At 39.9% G+C, this 19258-nt stretch overlaps 1 protein-coding gene across 5 annotated transcripts in view; it reads left to right on the forward strand.

The window, feature by feature from the left end:
- Positions 1–19258, forward strand: part of PITPNM3 (PITPNM family member 3) — a 114325-nt gene that overhangs the window by 93711 nt on the left and 1356 nt on the right. For 3 of the 5 annotated variants that reach the window (XM_074889957.1, XM_074889958.1, XM_074889959.1), the window contains 9 exons: positions 1123–1317; positions 2063–2211; positions 4973–5089; positions 5784–5900; positions 9964–10112; positions 12060–12209; positions 13062–13245; positions 13651–13779; positions 14157–14433. In XM_074889957.1, the coding sequence (XP_074746058.1) occupies positions 1123–1317; positions 2063–2211; positions 4973–5089; positions 5784–5900; positions 9964–10112; positions 12060–12209; positions 13062–13245; positions 13651–13779; positions 14157–14433 (1467 nt within the window). Of the gene's footprint in view, positions 1–1122; positions 1318–2062; positions 2212–4972; positions 5090–5783; positions 5901–9963; positions 10113–12059; positions 12210–13061; positions 13246–13650; positions 13780–14156; positions 18417–19258 lie in introns of those variants that run through there. The other 2 variants (XM_074889961.1, XM_074889962.1) reach the window with 1 other exon arrangement.

Raw genomic sequence — 19258 nt, forward strand, 5'->3', positions numbered from 1 at the left:
ACACTTCCAGTGTGTTTTTTTTTCCAGTGTGTTTTTTAAAAAGAATGGTGTCCTTGAAAGCAGCAACTTGTTGTGTTCTCCTGTGTGCACCATTGAGGTATTCGCTGCATTGAGGGTTGGTAAGACTTGAGAAGTTGAAGAAAAACTTATTCCACACCTCCACTACATAAAAGGATCGTATGACATAGTCCCCAACCCAAGACCATGTGAAAGATGAGCACAGCATGATTACAGTTATTTGTCTGAACGGGACTGAAATGCGTTCAGAAATAGAGCAATACATCATTAAGGGCTGTCTGCTTTCTTTTGTATTATGTGCATTGAACTGGGTCTCCTTTTTCTTCTGTTCACTGTTTTAATCTCAGCAAGAGGTTTGTTCTTTGAAAAACAACACTGAGGAGTCAGCTGCTTTTGATATGCACTTTGCTGTATACCCTATCTCTCAGTTGAAGTTCTGCCTTTTCTGGGTACAGGAGGGATGTGCAGGCTGCTTCAAGCAAAATTATCAGCAACGCTTTTATTTAAATGCACGTCTGTTCTTACGTGTTTCAGAACACCTCAGGAGGAAGGCTGTGTTTTGTTTCATTAAGTAGAGGTGTTAGCCATGGCCCATAACTTTGTAAGAGTGGCTTGAATAAATGAGAATTCTGTTCCATTTGGGAACATGCAAATGAGTAGACAACCTTGCTTGAAGATTCTCTTTCTAAAGTCATTTTGCTCATGTCAGGAAGAGGACAAGAGAAGTATCAGAGACTCCCAGGGCTTGTCTAGCTCTTCTCAGAGAATGACTTTAAAATGGATAGGGTTGAGTGTGAAGTAAAATAGCCTTCCAAAATCACTACCTAGTTTGGAAGGTCTTGGCCAAAAGCACCCAGCTGCCATTGAATTTTGATGGCACTAGGGTGTGCTTTGTCCATTTAGTCGTGCTGTCTCATCCAGTCCTCCTCATTCTGAAGGAGTTTCGTTCATGGTCATTAAATCTGATAATATTCAGGAAAACTCTCACTAGCTCTGTATTTAAAAATAAAAAAAAAATTACACATGCACACACACACTAGTTTCAAAGCCATGTTGTTCATCCCATTGGTATTTTTTTATTATTTTCATTTCTGTAACCTGCAGGTGATGCTCTCCACAACCACAGTGCTCTGTTCCTTGAGAACAGCTCTTGGAACATACCTTTCTCTCAGGAGAGTCCTGGATCTCCAAATGCATCTGATCAACCACAAGGGAAAACAAGAAAGTTGAGCCTGGCCAGCACAAACAGTGAAAACTCAGGGTCAACAGAAAGCTTGCCATCAGCATACCTCACCAACAGTGAGTGAAGTCTGGTGCCATGAGCGGCCTGATACAGCAACAACCCTTCCTTCCACATCCTTTCTGTGGAAAAGTTTATTATGAAAAGGAAAATTACCTGCTTGGAAATTTGCGGAGAATGAGAACAGCCAAAGTTGCTGCAATTATAAATAACACCATTTAGCTTCCTCTTCTGTTTATAATTAAGTAGATAAAGCAACAGAAGTGAAGTCACAGTTTTATATTAAGGTGCCTCTCATAAATAGTCATTAAGGGTTTCATACTAACAGGGGTTTAGCAGCATGTTCCAGGCATGAAGAAATATAGATAGATAAGATTTGTTACCCATAATTAAAAGTGCTATAAATCATTATATTGTCCTGTTATGGACTGTAGCCATATATCAGTATTCTGTTTGCTATTTGGGAAGCATTTGCAATTCTTACTCTATAGCATGATCATAAAAGTACTAGTCTTTCACTGTATTTTATCCATGGACCAGGAAGCAGTGGCAATCATGCTGAGGTGATTTCTGCTTCCCAAAACTTGGACCACGTAGAACTGTTTAGATTGCAGACATTTAAGTGATGATGCAGTCAGTGAAAACAGTACTTCCGTGCTTGATAGATACCTTTAACAGACTCTAAATGACAAGATTAAAAAACAGAAGACTTCATTCAATTATCTAGCTTAAACATAAAGACAGCAAGAGATTTTTTTAAGAAGATATAGAAATGTGATGCTATTTTGTTTGGTTTTTTTGTAGTTACTGCAAAGTGGTGGGGAACAAAACGAATAGATTATTCCTTGTATTGTCCAGATGTGCTGACAGCCTTTCCAACTGTGGCCCTGCCGCATCTCTTCCATGCCAGCTACTGGGAATCAACAGACGTTGTGGCCTTCATTTTAAGACAGGTCATTGATCTCTTTATTTTTTCTCTCTGCAACAAATAATGTTGTGATTGTTAATTGCATCTTCTGAGGGTGATCAAGTCTTTTAATCTTTAGTTCAGTTAGATGGCTAATTGTGTTGCATCACATACAACTGGATGTAGGAATGACAGATGTGGATTTACTGGAGAGGTGAAGGGGACAGTGAGCCCACCACTGGCACTGTTGGCTGGCGTTCTTACTGCTTGTGTGACTGTACTCATCCCTCCCATGCCCCAGATCAGTATAACCCTGTATTATGTATCAATTTCCTCCTGTTTTTGAAGGAAGGCTGTCTCCAGCCTTACTTAGTTATGTATTTCCCTACTAAATATTGAATTATTAGCATACATTTGATAATAAGCCAGCAGTTTGAAACTACTGCTCCCATAAGCAAATCAAGTCTTTCCTGTAACTATACTAGAGTATTTGAAGGCATTGTGTGCCCTGTCTCCTCAGAATTTATTTCTGAGTCATATGATAGGTCTTTTGTTCCTACTGGTCAGTAATTAGACAGCAACTCGCAGTGACTTAGGGATAATTCAGTGCTCTGACCTCTAGAGAAAGTGGTGAGGCTGAGAAATCTCACCTGGTGTAAAAAAAAATAATTAAGTGGTGTTCAAGTGAAACCTGTAGGATGTGTCCCTCCAAGAACCCAAAGTGACCCTCACCCAAAAGCCCGTCACAGGCAGTTTAATTTGGACTAACCCAAGAATCAGTGTGTTTTTTACATCCATCGGATCATGAAACAGCTGCTGCCAGACAAACAGTAGAGAGAATAATGCAGAAAACTGCACAGTGACTTCTTTCCATGAAGTCAGTTTGGCAGATGTCAGTGTGCGTGCCTCTCTCGCAGCTCCTTTTAGCTGGTCTCTGAGCTTTAACTCCCTCCACCTCCTGCTGCTGGTGGTGCTGGTGTCAGTGTTGGTTCCCTGGAGGCTCACCTGGGAATGGAGCTCCGTCCCCTCCAGCCCAGGACCGCTGCCATGTCACACTGCGCCGTTGTACCGAGCCCCCGCTGCCGCGTGGCTGCCTGCGAGTGGAGCGCGCAGCAACACCAGACCGCTTGTGGAGGTTTTGATTACTGTTTTTAATTGATGAAATTCTAAGAGTCCTTCAACCTCTTGCTGTCCTTTCAGAGCATCCTTTAGTATATCTGATTTCAGTCAAAATGTATCATTAAGCAATGCAGAATTTTAAAAGCTAATTTAAAAAACTTTGTTTATAACTAGCATCACCGTAATCAAGGCAAAGCAAAAGTTGCTGAAGAGCTTTTTCTATGAATGAGAACAGTTTCCAGAACAGGAATCTTATTTGATGCTCATCCCAAAGTAGAGGAGAGGTTTCTACTGCAAGTGACAGGATGCAAATCCCTGTTTTTTCTGTGGAAGGGCCCTAGATAATTGTACATAGATGTTTCTCCTCTCCTTTGCAGCTCTATTACGGCTCTTGTCATCTCATCTTCTCAGGAAGTTTTTTGCCATGAATCCATCAGAACATTCTCCCATTTTTCCTTTCAGATGCCTCCCTGATCCCACTTGTCTGTTAGCAATCATTCCTGCTTTATTCTACTTGTTATTTTGGTGCATTCATATCAAGTTGCATTACAGCTTTTAGAATTTAATAGGAACTTCAAACATTTGAAACATGCCTGTAAAGCAATATGTGAGCTTACAGCACTACATAAAGGACTGGTTAGTTCCAGCACAGTCTGGACATTCTGCCCTTGCTGGGGGTTAACGTTAAGGCTAATGGCTCCTCAGTGCCCGGTGGACACATTAATTCCTGCACGTGACCTCCAGTGAATAGAATTTATGCCACTTTGTTAAAAACCACACTGACCTCTCAGCATTAATATGATTTGTTGCAAGCCAACTGCTTTGCTAAGGCTGAATGCAGCAGGATCTTTCAAATTTATTCTAGGCCCCTCTTCCAGGGAGGGTACCCAGGGTGGAAAACTTCAGCACAGAAAATCAACTGTTCAACTTGAGTAATTTTCTGCTAGCTTGTGAAAGAGACAGACTAAGCTATTTCTTATTCAAAATGAAGTAGCCTTACACTATCAGTGATCCCAGGGTGCAACCCACAGATTTCAGTAAGATTCTGAAATCTGAGTTGGACATGCAAGTTTCTTGGTAAGTGTGTAGTATTTAGGTTGTAAGAATATGTAGCTTGTATGACAGATCAGGGTTCTGCATGTTCACAAGTTATAGTCCTCTTACCTTCAGACGTTACTAGCCACAAGCCAAATCCCAAGCCTGTCACCTACTACAGTGGTGAGTAATATTCAAAAGGTGATAAGAACCCTTCTGTCTGGGTATATGCATAGAAAATCAATACAGATGGAGTCGGGAATCTGACCTCTGCCTATAAAGAACATTAAAAAATAATTCAGTGGTTTTAAGCTGCTTTAGTGACTTTATAGACCGTGAGCAGACCATGTGACTGTCACTTGATACCATCCTAATGTTTTCACTATTTTCTCTGGAAGAATCTGCAAGCTCTGTTGTGAATGTAAAAGCTGTTCAATAAGTACTTGAAATTAAGTGTTGGCTAACAGAGTGAAAGCAGTTTATTGTCTGTACAATTAATGTGAACATACGGCCTGTACCTCTTTCTACTTTCATTGTGCTTTTGGCTCTACAGTGTCATTCAGCTGGGGCAGCAGTGTACTTTCCCTCTCTTTGCCAAGTACCAGCACTCCCCAGGCCACACACTGTTTACTAAATTATTAATATAATTTCAGGTGATGAGGTATGAAAATGTAAGTTTCAAGGAAAATGACAACTTGGATCCAGCAACACTAAGTCCATCTAATCCACGAGAAAAATGGCTACGCAAAAGGACACATGTAAAATTGAGAGTAAGTGTAAATCTGAATGTATATGGCAGCTATAGAACTTGGGTTTGGCAGCAATTTAAATGGAGTTTGATCTCCCAAAGCATGAGTTTACATAACTGAATATTACTAAAGAGCTGAAAACTACTAACATAATCCAGAGGCAAACAAATTAACAGCTAGGGAATAAGAACAACTTATTCTTGGTTTGTCACTGCATGTTGGGAGAAAGTATATTTATTTCTTTAGATAACAGAGGGGTCTTAAGTTTCAGTTAAGCAAAGAGGTTGTTCTCCTATTTTCTTATACACTAGATGAATCCATAACTCAAGGGGAAAAAAATATTTTCTTCATTCTTCAGATGCTAGTTCAGCTAGAAATGTCAATTAAGATGTGTCTGTGTCGTACATAATTGTGTGAATCTATGGCACCACTTGAAGAGAAAGATAATTGGCATTCCCTTCAATGCTCTCTCTTATTTGGTCATCTTGAGCGCTCTCACTAGAAAGCCTATTCAGGAACCCACCATTACTAGAAACCTGGCTCCAGCTGAAATAGGAAGGCAGTTCAGCTAGGCGCTCTAAGCTGCACTGGGACGTACCTCAGGCACACTGTCCAGGACTCTGTTTCTATGCCACTGTTCATAATAACATAATAGAGGCAGTAGCCTCATTGCAAAAGCAAACACTACCCTTCCCACTTTCTGCTCTTATTTCAGAATGTGACTGCTAATCACCGAGCTAATGATGTCATTGCGGCAGAAGATGGTCCTCAGGTACTAGTTGGGCGCTTTATGTATGGACCTCTGGACATGGTAGCTTTAACAGGTGAAAAGGTAAAGTCTGAGTAATCAATTTCCTTATTTTTCTGAACCAGCTTTTACTAGAAACAGTTGTTGAATGTAGCACACGTACATAGTACCAGAGGAAGCCTTACAGTGAGGGGAAGTATGTCACTAGCCCCCACCGCTTTGGCAAAAACATGCTGTAAGTGGACTTTCCTGATAGCTGACCTTCTTCCCAGCTCTCATTCTTTTTACATGATGCCTGCCATCTCCTCTGGTTAATGATGAGTGTGCTGTGCAGTGATTTCTGAACCTGCCATTCGGTCATACCACCTGCTGGAGACAATTAACTTTTTCAGCAAGGGGGGAAAAAGAATTTTATAGTGTTTGGCAAATCACTAAAAGAAAAATGTATATCCTCCTATCCAGGTAAGACAACTAAATAAAGGAATAGGGATTCTGGAGTCTAGGTGGCTGCTGTTTCCCCTTATATATGGAAGAGTAAAGACTCGTTTTAAAATTTAAGTAGTAATGTGACAGAATTGGAACTGTCACTCCTAAAGCTGCCTGCAGTAGCCAGGCTTACAGCCCACAAAGCCAAGCATTAAGTGAACACATTTGTTTATATTCACTGAGACCGTAAGATTTTTTTTGTGGAAATGAACAGAGCAATGCTGCTGAGCTGAGGGTAGAACTGAAGCATGGAGGCTTCACTTGGCCTGTTTTGTGGGTGCCCATTCTGCTAAGATGCAGCGCTAACCAGATGCCTCTAGGGATCAGACTGCTGATGGCATGTCTTCTTCGGAGCCTGTTTGCTAGTGCACGTGGCAGGGATGGATGTTTCTGGAACCATGTCTCTGATGACCATGCTTCTGTCACAGCTGGGCTTTGTTAGTCAACGCCACAAGACACAAGTGATGTGCTCCTTCTAAGATTTTGTTTTAGAATTCAGTACACACATGCAGATACACATTGAACTGTCAATATAAGTTATGGTTATATTTTTAAGACCCATCATTGCTTGAGTCTTGTCCCATATGGTTTATAAAGAAAGCATCCCCATCACTTGAGTTTACATGCAAGACAGGATCACAGATTTTGTCTGATTTTGAAGATTTTAATCACAGCTCTTTATTAACTTAGAAATTTCTTCAATTTGATCACATTTTATTCATTGATAAGGTTCTTCTGGCACAATGATGAATAGGGCACCAAAGGCGTTCATAGTGGTCCTATGAAGAACATGAAAATTGTATGGTTCCGAGACTTAATAATTTCCTCTTTGTGCCATTTCTCAAGTGTAAGTTCAAAAAGTCAGTTAAATGTATCTGAGTGTATTGGATTGCGTTGGAGGTCTTCAATTAGATCTACAGTCAGGAAGACTTCAAATCAAAGCTGTGTATGTCATGGATCTCCTGGCATGAATTTTGTGCCTATATCCTAGCAATGCCTCAGCTGGACACTCTTGTAACTGGTAGAGTCCAGAAATGAGAAGAAACCGTTTTTACCACAAGACCATTGAATCTGTCAAAGGAAGGGCCATCCCTCTCCCACCTTCCCTAGTGGGAATTAGAGCAGGGGAAGGATTTATGTCAATTAGTAGTGTGTGTGGCCTGCAGACTTGAGCAGACCTTGACGTTTTAGTTTGAGTATGACAGGTGAGCCTGATCTGCTCTGTCACATTATGGTGCTATCCTCAGCAGGCGGGACATTTTCCTGGAACCTCATCTGCTTTGGGTGGCTCCTGTTGAGGAACAACAGAGTAGTGATAATGGGGATGTGGCCATCTGGTCAAGACAAGGAGACAGGAGCTTAAGCTTCTGTGATAGTCTCTGCCAGTCATAGCCTCTCGTGCTCCCATGGGACTGGCCACCTGGGTAATCTCAGCCTCAGTCTGTTGACCTATTAGAAAATGTTAATTAACCTGAGGTGGGCTTGACATGCCAGTTTTCATTCAGACAGGGATCAGTCCTGGAGACCACCCTTGTTTTTGAAAGAATTCCTAAAATGGGCCTGTGGGGGTTTCTACACCTTTGTAGTCTGGATTCATTTTAGCCCCGAGTCTTTTACTGAGATGAATTTGGGTTGGTAAAAAAGACAACACATTGAGCGTTTTAGTGTGTGAACAAAAACTAGGTTGAAGATACATTTCAGCATTTCAGTGCTTTTCCTGAGGTCAGAGGTGTGTCTCTGGAATTTACGTAACCCATTATTTTCTGGGCATTACAGTCTAATGTTTTTCTTCCCTGCCTTGATTATTGTGTGCTGTCTGGTTGCCTTGAAGTCATATTCCCATTTCAGATGGATAGGGATAAACAACAAGCTGTGTTTCTGCAGTGGGAAAACAGTTTCATATTATGCTTGGGTATTGAATACAATCCTGTCATCAAAATCTCTTTAAAGAAATTTCTAAGTAAAAATGTTAAGATTATTACTAATTATTGCACTGGGGAGGATTCCATACTCAGCAATGAATTACCAATAGTTTTCATTTTAATTTTGAGGGGTTTCAAAACTAATGGAAATACTACCTGTATTTTTTTTAAACATTTGTATGTTGTCCCTCCAAGGATCTCAAGTAACTTTACATAAAAGGCTATATTTCATAATCTCTTGACGTGGCAAGGGAAAATTGAGCCAGAACAGTTCAATGACCGCAGTCAGCAGAATGCTGTTCTGGTAGCTTTCACATTGATGTTGAAAAAAGAAAATGTTGAAAGGGCTGTAACTGTGCAAATTTTTCAGAATGCCCAATGCAAACTTAAAAAACATTTTTCTGAACCACACATACACCCGCCCCCCACCTCATCTTTAATGGCTTGTCTTGAGAAAATTAATATTAAAGGGGAAGAGTAGAAGGTAAGAACAGAATGGCTGAATAAAACAAAGTTAGAAGTATGATCTCGAAAGAAAAGATTTCTGTTGCTGGTTAGGTCTTGTATTCCTTTGCAGGTTGGAAAGAAGTTAGATTTTTCCCTAGCAAATCATGAAAATGTTTTTCTTGGCCCTCTCACCACTAATGGTGCATTTGAAAGTTGGAAATTCAGAATCAGTTAGGGTACAAAGTGAAGCTTTCTCCTACTTACACGGTCCAAGACTTTAAAGAGGCAGTTGGCGCACATCTATATTCAAACTGTGAATTCACTTTGCAGTCAAAAAGCAGAAGAAAGAAATAAACCCGCTGTTTGATCCAGATAACACTTCTGGCTCAGCAATATCTGTCATTTCTTCCCTTGCACCAAAGCTCATCCCTTTGAGAAATTTGGTTCTGAATTTCATCAGTTGAGAATAAATTTAGTGTTATTTATAGTTACATCCCAATGTCATGTAACATCATATGTCCAAGAAGAGCATATCTGCAGAGTTATCCAGGATATCCACACAAACAGCATGATCTTGTAAACTGCTGGCAAATCTTGCAGAGTAGCTGGCTGCATGTTGAGCACTGAAGAAGTCCACATAAACCTTGTATGCCTGAGTTCTGTTAGAACTGAATACAGAAGGAGAGGTTGGCAGATACCTCCCTCAGATTCACTCGTGTACTTACTGCTAAAAAGTGCCAGTTCAAGTCAAAGTATTTCATACACTTTATGTTAATTTTGATGAAATATTTCAGTTGGAAAAAAGCATATTGATTAAACCTTTTGGAAAAAAAATCTTGATAAGTTGAAATGTTTGTTTTGCATTTGTAGGCAAGGTTATGATTTGAGAAAGATTGTATTTTTCTAATAACCAGATTAAATTTTCCATTTTGTAGGTTTAGTATGCAAAAATGTAATATACACATGCAAGCTGAAATGATCTTTTTTCTAGTTTAGGGTTCCTGCCAAATTTCTGAGCTCTATACCCTTGTTTGACACCTGCAGTGCTGAGCTGAGTGCTTTAAATGATGAAGGCAATGAACTCTCGTATTGTGTGTTAGGAAGCATTTTCTAATTGAAAGGTCTCTCTGTGAAGTTTTTACTGAGTTTTGAAGTTCCTTCAAACTTCCTTTTAAACTTTTAGTGCAAGCCATAGTTGGAGATACTAATGTGATCTAGGCTTGGTGGGCCTTGTAAATAAGGGGGGGTGTTGCCTACAGTCACACTAGATGACTGTTCTGTTGTTTTTGCAGGTTGATATCTTCATAATGACTGAGCCATCTTCGGGTAGGTGGGTGTACTTTGACACAGAGATATCCAACAGCAGTGGCCGGATATCCTACAACATACCGAAACAGAAGAGACTGAGAGTTGGCGTGTATCCCATCAAAATGGTGGTCAGGTAATAGCTCTAAGCTGGAACTGTAGCTGTGATGGGTGGTTGTGCTCAGGAAGACACCAAGGCATGTAAGATTGAACAGGGTGCTGAGGGAGATTTTGGTCAGTTAGTTATCTTTTCTTGGTCTTGTCACTGTGTTGTCAGCTTAGATTTGATCATCTAATTACTGGCCAGTTTGGAGGTGCCCAGGCCAATGGGTTTGTCTCTACTGCAACACAAATCCTCAGTGCAGTTCGGTTTAGGAGCACTTGGTCTTGCAAAATATGGGGACTGGATGACTGTTATCAGTCTTCTTGTGGCAAGAATGTATGACTTGGGATATTTTGCAGCCTGTTCAGGGTATAGCTTTGTGTTCTTCAGACTGACAAGAAGCTTTTCTTATTGAAATTAACAGTAGAGAATATACTGCCTTGCTCTCAGCCACTTGTTTATCTGTTGATGTCAGGCAGATCAACAGAGTTACCTTAATTCTATACTCAAGACCATGCTTATTCTAAATTGGGAAAAAGAAAAAACAAAAAACCAAAAAACCAGCACCTGAAAATAACAATTCATTGAAGTAAAATCAGTTGGCTCTCCTAGCTCTCCAGCATTTCTTAAAAATCTCTATGCTGAATAAACTACGAAGAATAAAGATGTGCAAAATAGGATTTGTTGGCCTAGAGACAGGCCTGGGGTAGCTGTGCTTTTCAAAAATCTTACGTTTGCTAAAAGTCCAGTTTGATTTAATACAGAGTTTTAGTTTAATATTGTGCTCAGAAACAAATTGCCTAGCCACTTAGGAAGTAGCTTTACAGCTTCCTTTGAATCCCTGTTTTGGCAGCTAAATCAGTAGGATGGATTTAGCTGAAACAGAATGTGTTGTTACTTACCAGTTAACCAAGTCCAAAGTCAATTTACAATCTTATGCAGTGCTAATTGAGGAGGAAGAAATATTTTACCTCAGTGTAATAGAACAGATGAGCAATTCAAGAAAAGAGAGTTACTTAAAAACGAATTAAGGTGTATTCAGAAGCTAAGGTCCCATGCGGTTTTAGGCTGCAGGAGTAATTTTCGAACAGTAATGAAAGAAATTGTCCTGTCTTTGCTCATGAAGCTGTGCACACATATTGTAAGAATCTTCATCACCAGATACAAATTTCTAGATCATACAATAATCACCCTTCTAAAGGAAAGAAGATGTGGTCTTCAGATTACATTTTTTAGGGAACATGAGGTCATGGGATGGTACTGGATCACTTTGTGCTCTATTAGTGTCTTAATGACCAGATCTCTTGGGGAAAATACATCATGAGGAGAAGATTGCATTTCACATGCCTTTCCATGAGAAAAGCCATCTATGATTGAATGGTTTTTGCCTTTTTTTTTTTTTTTTTTTTTGCTTGTCTGGATTGGCATTCCTATCGTAATTTGCAAGGATAGAGAGATGGGTAATGCTACTATTACCGACTGTTTATCTAATGGAGAAAAGCTGATTGGTATAAGCACATGCCAGTAAAAGGTGCATATCCATTCTTCCCTTGTAATTTCTAGTAATTTGCCAGTAACTGTAGACTAGCAGGAAAAAAATCTAGCCAATTTCTGTGCACTATGTGTGTGTGTGTGTGTGCATATATATGACATTCATGTCTTATATGTGTACATATATAGACAGGCAGCATGTCTGAGTATTTCAGGCAGTTTTGGGAGCTTTCTCCTATTTCTTTTAGGTATTTATACACATGTGATTTCTTACTAAAGTCAGCTTCCAAATTTCTCTTAGGAAAGCTATTTCCTAAAAGTGTAAGTTATAATTGCCCCCCAGAGGACTGAAATCAGAAGCCCTGTTTGACAGCGATTTTTTGAAGTTGTAGATCCAGACAGATCTAATTTCAGGTCTTAACTAGAATGTGCAGAAAATACATTCTGACATTTTGCTTTTTAAATGTATTTATTGCTTTGACTCTCCAGAGGGGACCAGAGTAGTGCTGCAAGTTACCTGACTGTGCTTCCCCGAGGAATGGAATGTGTTGTGTTCAGCATTGATGGTTCCTTTGCAGCAAGTGTTTCAATTATGGGAAGTGACCCCAAAGTCCGAGCTGGGGCCGTTGATGTTGTCAGGTAAGTGAGGTTTGCACACTTCACTTTCGAACACAGGAAGGAAGAGGGCAGAATATTTTTTTTTTCTTACTAAATAAACAACAAGTCTTTAAAGGCCATGATTCTTTGCAGATACATTTCTATATTTACTTGGACATCAGGTCTGCCAGATTTTCAGAGGAATCTTAGAACACTATGGTTTACTTCAAAATTTGTAGTGTAAGCTGCCTAAAGATTAGAACTTGCTTCTTGGGAATATGGCCTTAAAGTGTGTGCAGTGAATTAATAATGATTCCATGCGTTACTGTGATTAGCAAAGAGTGTGTTTTGTGTTTCACTAACTTCACATAAGGACATACTTCTCCTTAAAAATATCAAGTGCCACGAATGCAAGAGCGTTTTTTGGAGAAAAAATTAAAAGGTCTTTTAGTCTGTTCTTGCAAGTCTGTTAATGTCACACTGGATAGGGAAATACAGCTCTCATTTTGGAACTTGTGTGGGAATAGAGGGATGCCAGTTTTCAACAGTTTCCACTCCTTACAGCTAAAATGGCACGAAATCTTATTAAAGGTTTCAAAGTTAGCAGGACTTGATGCGTAGTAAGGTCTATTTTAAATACATTTTTAAATAGCTCTCATTTTATATAACATATTGTATAAGAATTTCTCTAGCTTCCCTCCATCTCCCTCAAGATGTAGACGTTATGACTTAATTTATTGACAGGAGCAGAGACTTAGGCATGCTGCTTTCCACTTATTGAACAGTACTGTCTGACTTCTACCTGGGTCTGTGCTGAGCAAAGAAATGCTGGCCTAGCCTGTGGATATCGTTTCTCTTTCTGCACCTACATAATTTACCCGCTGTTTCCGACAGGCATTGGCAGGACCTGGGATATCTGATTATCTATATTACTGGCCGTCCAGATATGCAAAAACAGCGTGTGGTTTCATGGTTGTCTCAACACAACTTCCCACAAGGGATGATCTTCTTCTCAGATGGACTTGTTCATGACCCACTGCGACAAAAGACCATTTTTCTCCGGAATCTCATGCAAGAGGTACTAGAAACCTGTTTATAGCCTTAAAACTTTTTTCCAGAGAATGTCATTAAGTGAAGTTAGAGTTCTCCCTTCCTTTTGAACAGTAAATCTCACGGGCCATCACAAAGTCTAGTTGTCATTCCTCATTTTTTTTTCCTCACTTTTCAAAGAGCAAGGAAGGCTGATAAAACATCCAAAGGGGCCTCCCGGCATGGCAAATAAATAAATGAACTGCTTGTTCTTTCCTGTGTGCATATCTGTAGTTTTTGCTGGCATGCAGGCAGACAGATTTAGCTTTCTGTGGTTTACAGAATGAGGTTGATAACAGTGAACTCATCTGCTGCTTCATTGCAAAACAAGTGCCATCCTTGTGGTGCATGGTGTTTAATAGAGCGTTCACTTTGGAAGTAATATTTGTTTCAGTGCCACATCAAAATCTGTGCTGCATATGGTTCCATGAAGGATATTTCTGTGTACAATGTCTTGGCTCTGTCGCCATCCCAGATCTACATAGTTGGACGATCAACAAAGAAATACCAGGCGCAGTGTCAAGTAAGTAACTTTTGCTACTCAATCAGGAAGTCCTATGGGGAAAAAGGAAAATGCGTGTGTGTCATCACACACACACATACAATGGATAAAGAGCAGAGACAGTGTTTCAGAGAAAGAAGGGCTGTTTTGGTTTCAGATGAGGCATTTTCTGGCAGGGTGAATAGTAAAGGGAATTGAGTGGTCATAGGTTGTATTTGCAAGTGCATGCATTGCATATTGCTGAATGAAAAAATGGAACAGGTCACTGAAAAAAAAAAGTGTGGGGAGAGGAGTATTAGTACTCTGCAGGTGTCTAACTGGGATGCCAAATTCCTCACAGAGCTCACAAGTGGAGGCAGCAGTAATTTGTCACTCCCTTTCTTTCCTTCCTGTTTCAGTTCCTCAGTGAAGGTTATGCAGCCCACTTGGCCTCGCTGGAGTTCAGTCTCCATTCACGACCCAAAAAGAACAACTCTCGGATGATCTTGAGAAAAGGCAGCTTTGGCCTCCACTCCCAGCCTGAGTTTTTGCGCAAGAGAAACCATCTCCGCAGGACTATGTCTGTACAGCAACCTGACCCACCCTCTTCAAACCCCAAGCCAGAGCGTGCCCAGAGCCAGCCTGAATCAGACAAAGATCATGACAGGCATTTGCCCTCCATCGCTTGGGTTCGAGGTGGAGTTCACAAATTTGAATCTATCCCCTAGAAAGCTTGGAAATACAGATCTTGGGTGCACCCCATTAAACTTGTAGGCATGCCTCAGATAATATTTAGGCAGCTTCAAACTAAGAGATGTAGAGGGGAACCTGTCCCTCGGAGTCTTCCCTGCTCTGGAATCTGCCTTCTTACACCAACTGGGGAACTTCCAGTCTGTTCCTCTTGACGTGTTTATTGGGAGATTTTAAAACAATCTAAAACTATCGCAAGTGCTTATAACATCAAAGCAACAGAAAGTATCTTTGGTTATTTTTTACAACAGATATAATAAAACGTGCAATAAGAGAAAAAGCTGTAACAGGCTGATTTTACTCAGAAGGAGGATTATGGTTTCAGCTAACTAGCTGCACCCAAAACAGTATAAACAGTAGGTCCCATAGGTTACAGAGAAGGTTTACACTTGAAACATTAAATAGTTGTATCTGTTTCCACTTCACTTTCGATGAAGCGATACACTTGCAAGGGAAGCAGAGGTGGGAACTACAGTAATCAGTGGTCAGGATTTGTACAGCAAGATGCTTTTTGGGTGCCTTAAACCCAAGATTTCCTTTCAGCTTACAGTGTTAGTCAACAGACCCCAACATGGGCACTCGTGATTGTGTGAGGTGCTGGACATGAAGTAAATGTGAGAACTCCACTTATGAACCAAATCATAAAAACTTCATGTTAGAAATAAATGTGTCTGCCACAGTTTGAAGCAGTTAGTGTTGCTGTATACAAAGTAATGTGCAAGTGTACAAAGATCATGTTGTTTTGTGGAACCTGGTGACTGTACAAAATGTGTGGACTGCTCTGAGTAAGGAGATGGCTCTGACCATCTCAGTCCGAGAGACAGATCCTAGGATGGTAAGCTAAAGGGAGCTCTTTTACTAAGGGATCTGCAAACTTCAGAGCAATCACTTTTTTCATTATTCTAACTAGAATTTTTACACTGGAGGAGAAAAAAAGTAATGGAATTCCTGTGGGTAAATTGTTTACCTTCTCACGTGTTATAGCAACTGTTGTGTTAAGACAATCTGTAGCATTCAGAATTACAGCATTTGATCTTCAAAGAATGGACATGCCAAATTACAGGTGCCAAATAGATGTTTTCCTACTGATTTAAATTTATCTCAGATCTCTCAGTGAATTTACTAAAGTAAAATGTGTGAAATTTTCCCTAAGTGGTAATATTTCTGAAGTGTTGTGGTTAGTTTAACGTAGTAGCAGTTTGCAGATTCTTTGTGCAGATACTTCCACTGCACTACATTCACCAAGAGAACTTTCATGACTGAACTGAAGCATGTTTTAAAACCTGCAGTGAAGTTACAAGGGCACATAAAAAACCTTTTCTGTAAAAGTTAAAACCAGACTATTGACACTGAGAAGGCCTGACGTCAATAGGAGATTTCTTTTTCAGGTTTGGTTGGTTGGTTTTAATGTCATGGAGTTGGGGTGGAGAGGGTGTTGTGCCTTCCTTCACCCCTGCCCTTACTTTCAGGTTTTTCTAGTCTGTAGCTAGACTAGAAACAGTCTCTCAACAATTCTGTTGGTTAATTATGTTGAAAGTTGATATGTAACCAAACAAGGAATGCAATGGAAAACTATTAAGGCAGTGCAGAAGTAAACTTAAGTCTGTACTCCCTATTCACCCAAAAGTTTCAGTGTGCTTTTTGAAGGGCATGGTACTGTGGCTTTTGCCTTAAAAGGCAGCAAAGTAGCTTATAAATGGAGATCTTTGATTTATTTTTTTAGACGTTACTTGGCAAGATTGTCGGTTACCCAGTTCAACCTTCCTGAAAGATCTCTGGCACATCAGTAGTCTGTTTTTTACAATGCTTCCTTTAAGGGAGGGGGTAATCTTTGCTGAAGATTTAGGAAAGATATTAAAAGTTTGGTAGTTCTCACTAATTGGGAGCAGGTGACTACATTACAGGAGTCTGGGTTTTTATGCTATGTTGCCAAGTCAACCAACTACAAAAGCTAAATGAAAGATATCCACAAACTACAGTGAGGAAGTCTTGAGGTTTACAAATGCTTTCCCAGTAGTATCACACCTAGTTCTTTAGCCCACATGGAGGAATTATTCCGTGTTGTCTTGGCCCACTGTGTGTATTAATTCTAATCACATAGTCCATTTCTTCTCCTATCCTCTGCAGCAGGAGGAGATTGCACAGGTACACCAGACCCCATCTCCCTCCAGTCAGCTCCTGCTTGTTAGTTTTAAATAGGCATGGGAATCCAAGGCTTGTGAGGGAGGAACTCACTAGGCAAATTTTAAATTTGCTGAGGGGACCTAAAAGCAACATTGATTGATTGCAAAGTTGTTTTTAAGCACTGGGTGTTGTGTAGCATGTCTCCTGACAGTAATCACTGTTCCTGCTGCAAAGTTCAAAGCTAATGTTGCTTTAGCCATCTACTCTATCATCCAAGAGACTCCAAAATCTATTTTTCTTTTTAAGTTGCTGTAGTAGAAAGGCCTACTTCATTTCAAAAGAGGGATCTGTGCATAATTCTGTGACTGTATTAAACGAACTAGTGTCTGAGCACAAGGTCAGAGAAATCTCCTGGGTTGTTAAGGTCCGTCTTTGACTCTTGCAGACACAATGTCATTTTGCAGGGTACCATGTCATGAAAACTCTGATTTTGTGTATTTCTGTTAATAACTGGGTCACCTTTACAGTAGTCGCTGTGCTGGCTTCTCTAAGAATATTATGAGCTAATAGTAGTAAAACAAATGCGTGTGTGTGTGCGTGATTTAGAGTGGTAACAATTTCAAAGTGTCTACACATGATATTGACATCAAGCTGAAAATATTTTCCTTAATTTTGTTCCCTACAACGTATGAGAGCTGATGTGGCCTTTGCATAATTCCCACACTACTTACTGCTCAGGGATGGAATGGTTTAGCTCCTGATCACATGCCTCCAGCTGCGCACTTTGGCAAACAGCGATAGAGGCATTAGCTTGGAGATTAAGGCTTCATGTTAATTAGGAGCCGATCTTCTGAAACGTCAGATGCCAGATGCATTTGTTTTGAAAGCACTAGCCAGTTGCCACTAAAATGGTAAAACAGCTTCTGTTGGAGCTGAGAATATGAACAAGATGAATGTGACTTTAGACATCTCACAAGCAGGCTGGCAGTTCAACAAATATTCTGTAGCAATGGCTGGGGACCTCATGCATGTTGAACCACCAGCTTTTTTTCCTTTTTTTTTCCCCCAGCTATGCTTGGGGTGATCCCTGAGCACATCATGATGAATCACTGATTTTATAGCATAGTTTTGCAATCGTGTTTTCTCTTACATTTCCTTCTGGTCAGAATTTTAGTTATATACTTTGTCCACATGAAACTGCATGCAGTGGTTCATGGGCATTCGGTTTGCAATTGGATTTCAGTTTTACTTGTGCTTTCACAGAAGGATTATCAGTCCTCCCAAGCAGGCCATTTGCTGAGGATAAGCTTGATCCTACAGTCATCTTACTCTCTGATTGCAAATCCTCATTGCTGCAGTCTGTGCAGTCAGCACTTCCTTAAACGTTACAGGCTATGGAAGTGTTAGAGCACACAGAGAGAGGAAGGGGACAGAGAAGTCAGGCAGGAATGGTGGGTGACCAAGGAACACAGGTTAGACTAGTCAGTAGTTTCAGCACCTCTAGTGCCTCCAGTCTGTTACAGAAAAGCACTTCTTTTAACCTGCTGAATGGAGGAAGCATAAGTGAAACTGTAAAACACAAAACTGCTATTCCAGTGAGTGCTAAAGCAGCAGTACAAGTCAGTGCCAAGTAGGCCACAGTTACTTCTTTGCCCTGTTGATACAGATCCGGTTTTAAATTACTGTAAAAAAATGGCTGTGATTAATAGCAGTGGTAGACTTATCTGAGATATTGTGAAAACACACCTTCATAACTGTGGTGTTTCGTTTTTGTGTGTGTGTGTGTATAGCTACTGGAAGACACCTTAAGTGAAGTTTTGGTTCTGCTTTCCGAGCATATTTGTAACCAATACACTTTTAAAAAAAAAAAAAAAACAACAACAAAAAAAACCAAAACCAACAAATAATGGCTGTTTATTCAATTTTGTTGTCTAGTTAGGTAAGTTTGGAAAAAAGATACCATTGTATAAAGAGTGCAGAATATTCCACAGACCTGAATAGTGATGTTGATCCAAATCTGCTTATTTTGAATAACTGGGGTTTTTTTTAAGTGTTTGCATACACTAGTGCTCTTGGAACAGATTCTTGCTTGACCAGAGTACTCCTGTTTAGTTTTGCAGCATGGTTTATATCTATTCAGCATAAAAATTTATTAAGTGTAAAAATGACATGCCATTGATAATTATTCTTGTACATTGGGGTTCATGAGACCTGCCATTTTGATTTGTTTACATGAAAATAGTCTTAATTCTTAAAGATTACTTCACCTGTTCCTCTAGTACCTAGGGAAGTCACTTCTAAACAGTTAAAACTTTCATTGGTTATGTAGAAGTGGGAACTATCAGTAAACTAGAGAAAAAAACCAACACACCTTAACCTACTATTAAAATAAGCAGAACAATGACACTTTATCTGCAAGCTCCACCATTCTGCAAAATAGCCTTTGTTTGCCATTATTAGTGAACAAGTTGTCGCATTTATACATTGCAGTCTTCTCGCCAGGGCACTACTAATGTATGTATTTAAGCAAATCCCCAGTACTTAGATCTATAGTATCATCACGTACTTCACAGAATAAATTTAGAAGGAAAAAAAAAAAATTTTCCTTCTTTCTGTAGTTTCCTGTCTTAAATTTGCTAAAAGCTTT

Source organism: Strix uralensis, chromosome 20 (genome assembly GCF_047716275.1).
Source record: "Strix uralensis isolate ZFMK-TIS-50842 chromosome 20, bStrUra1, whole genome shotgun sequence".
Lineage (NCBI taxonomy): Eukaryota > Metazoa > Chordata > Aves > Strigiformes > Strigidae > Strix > Strix uralensis.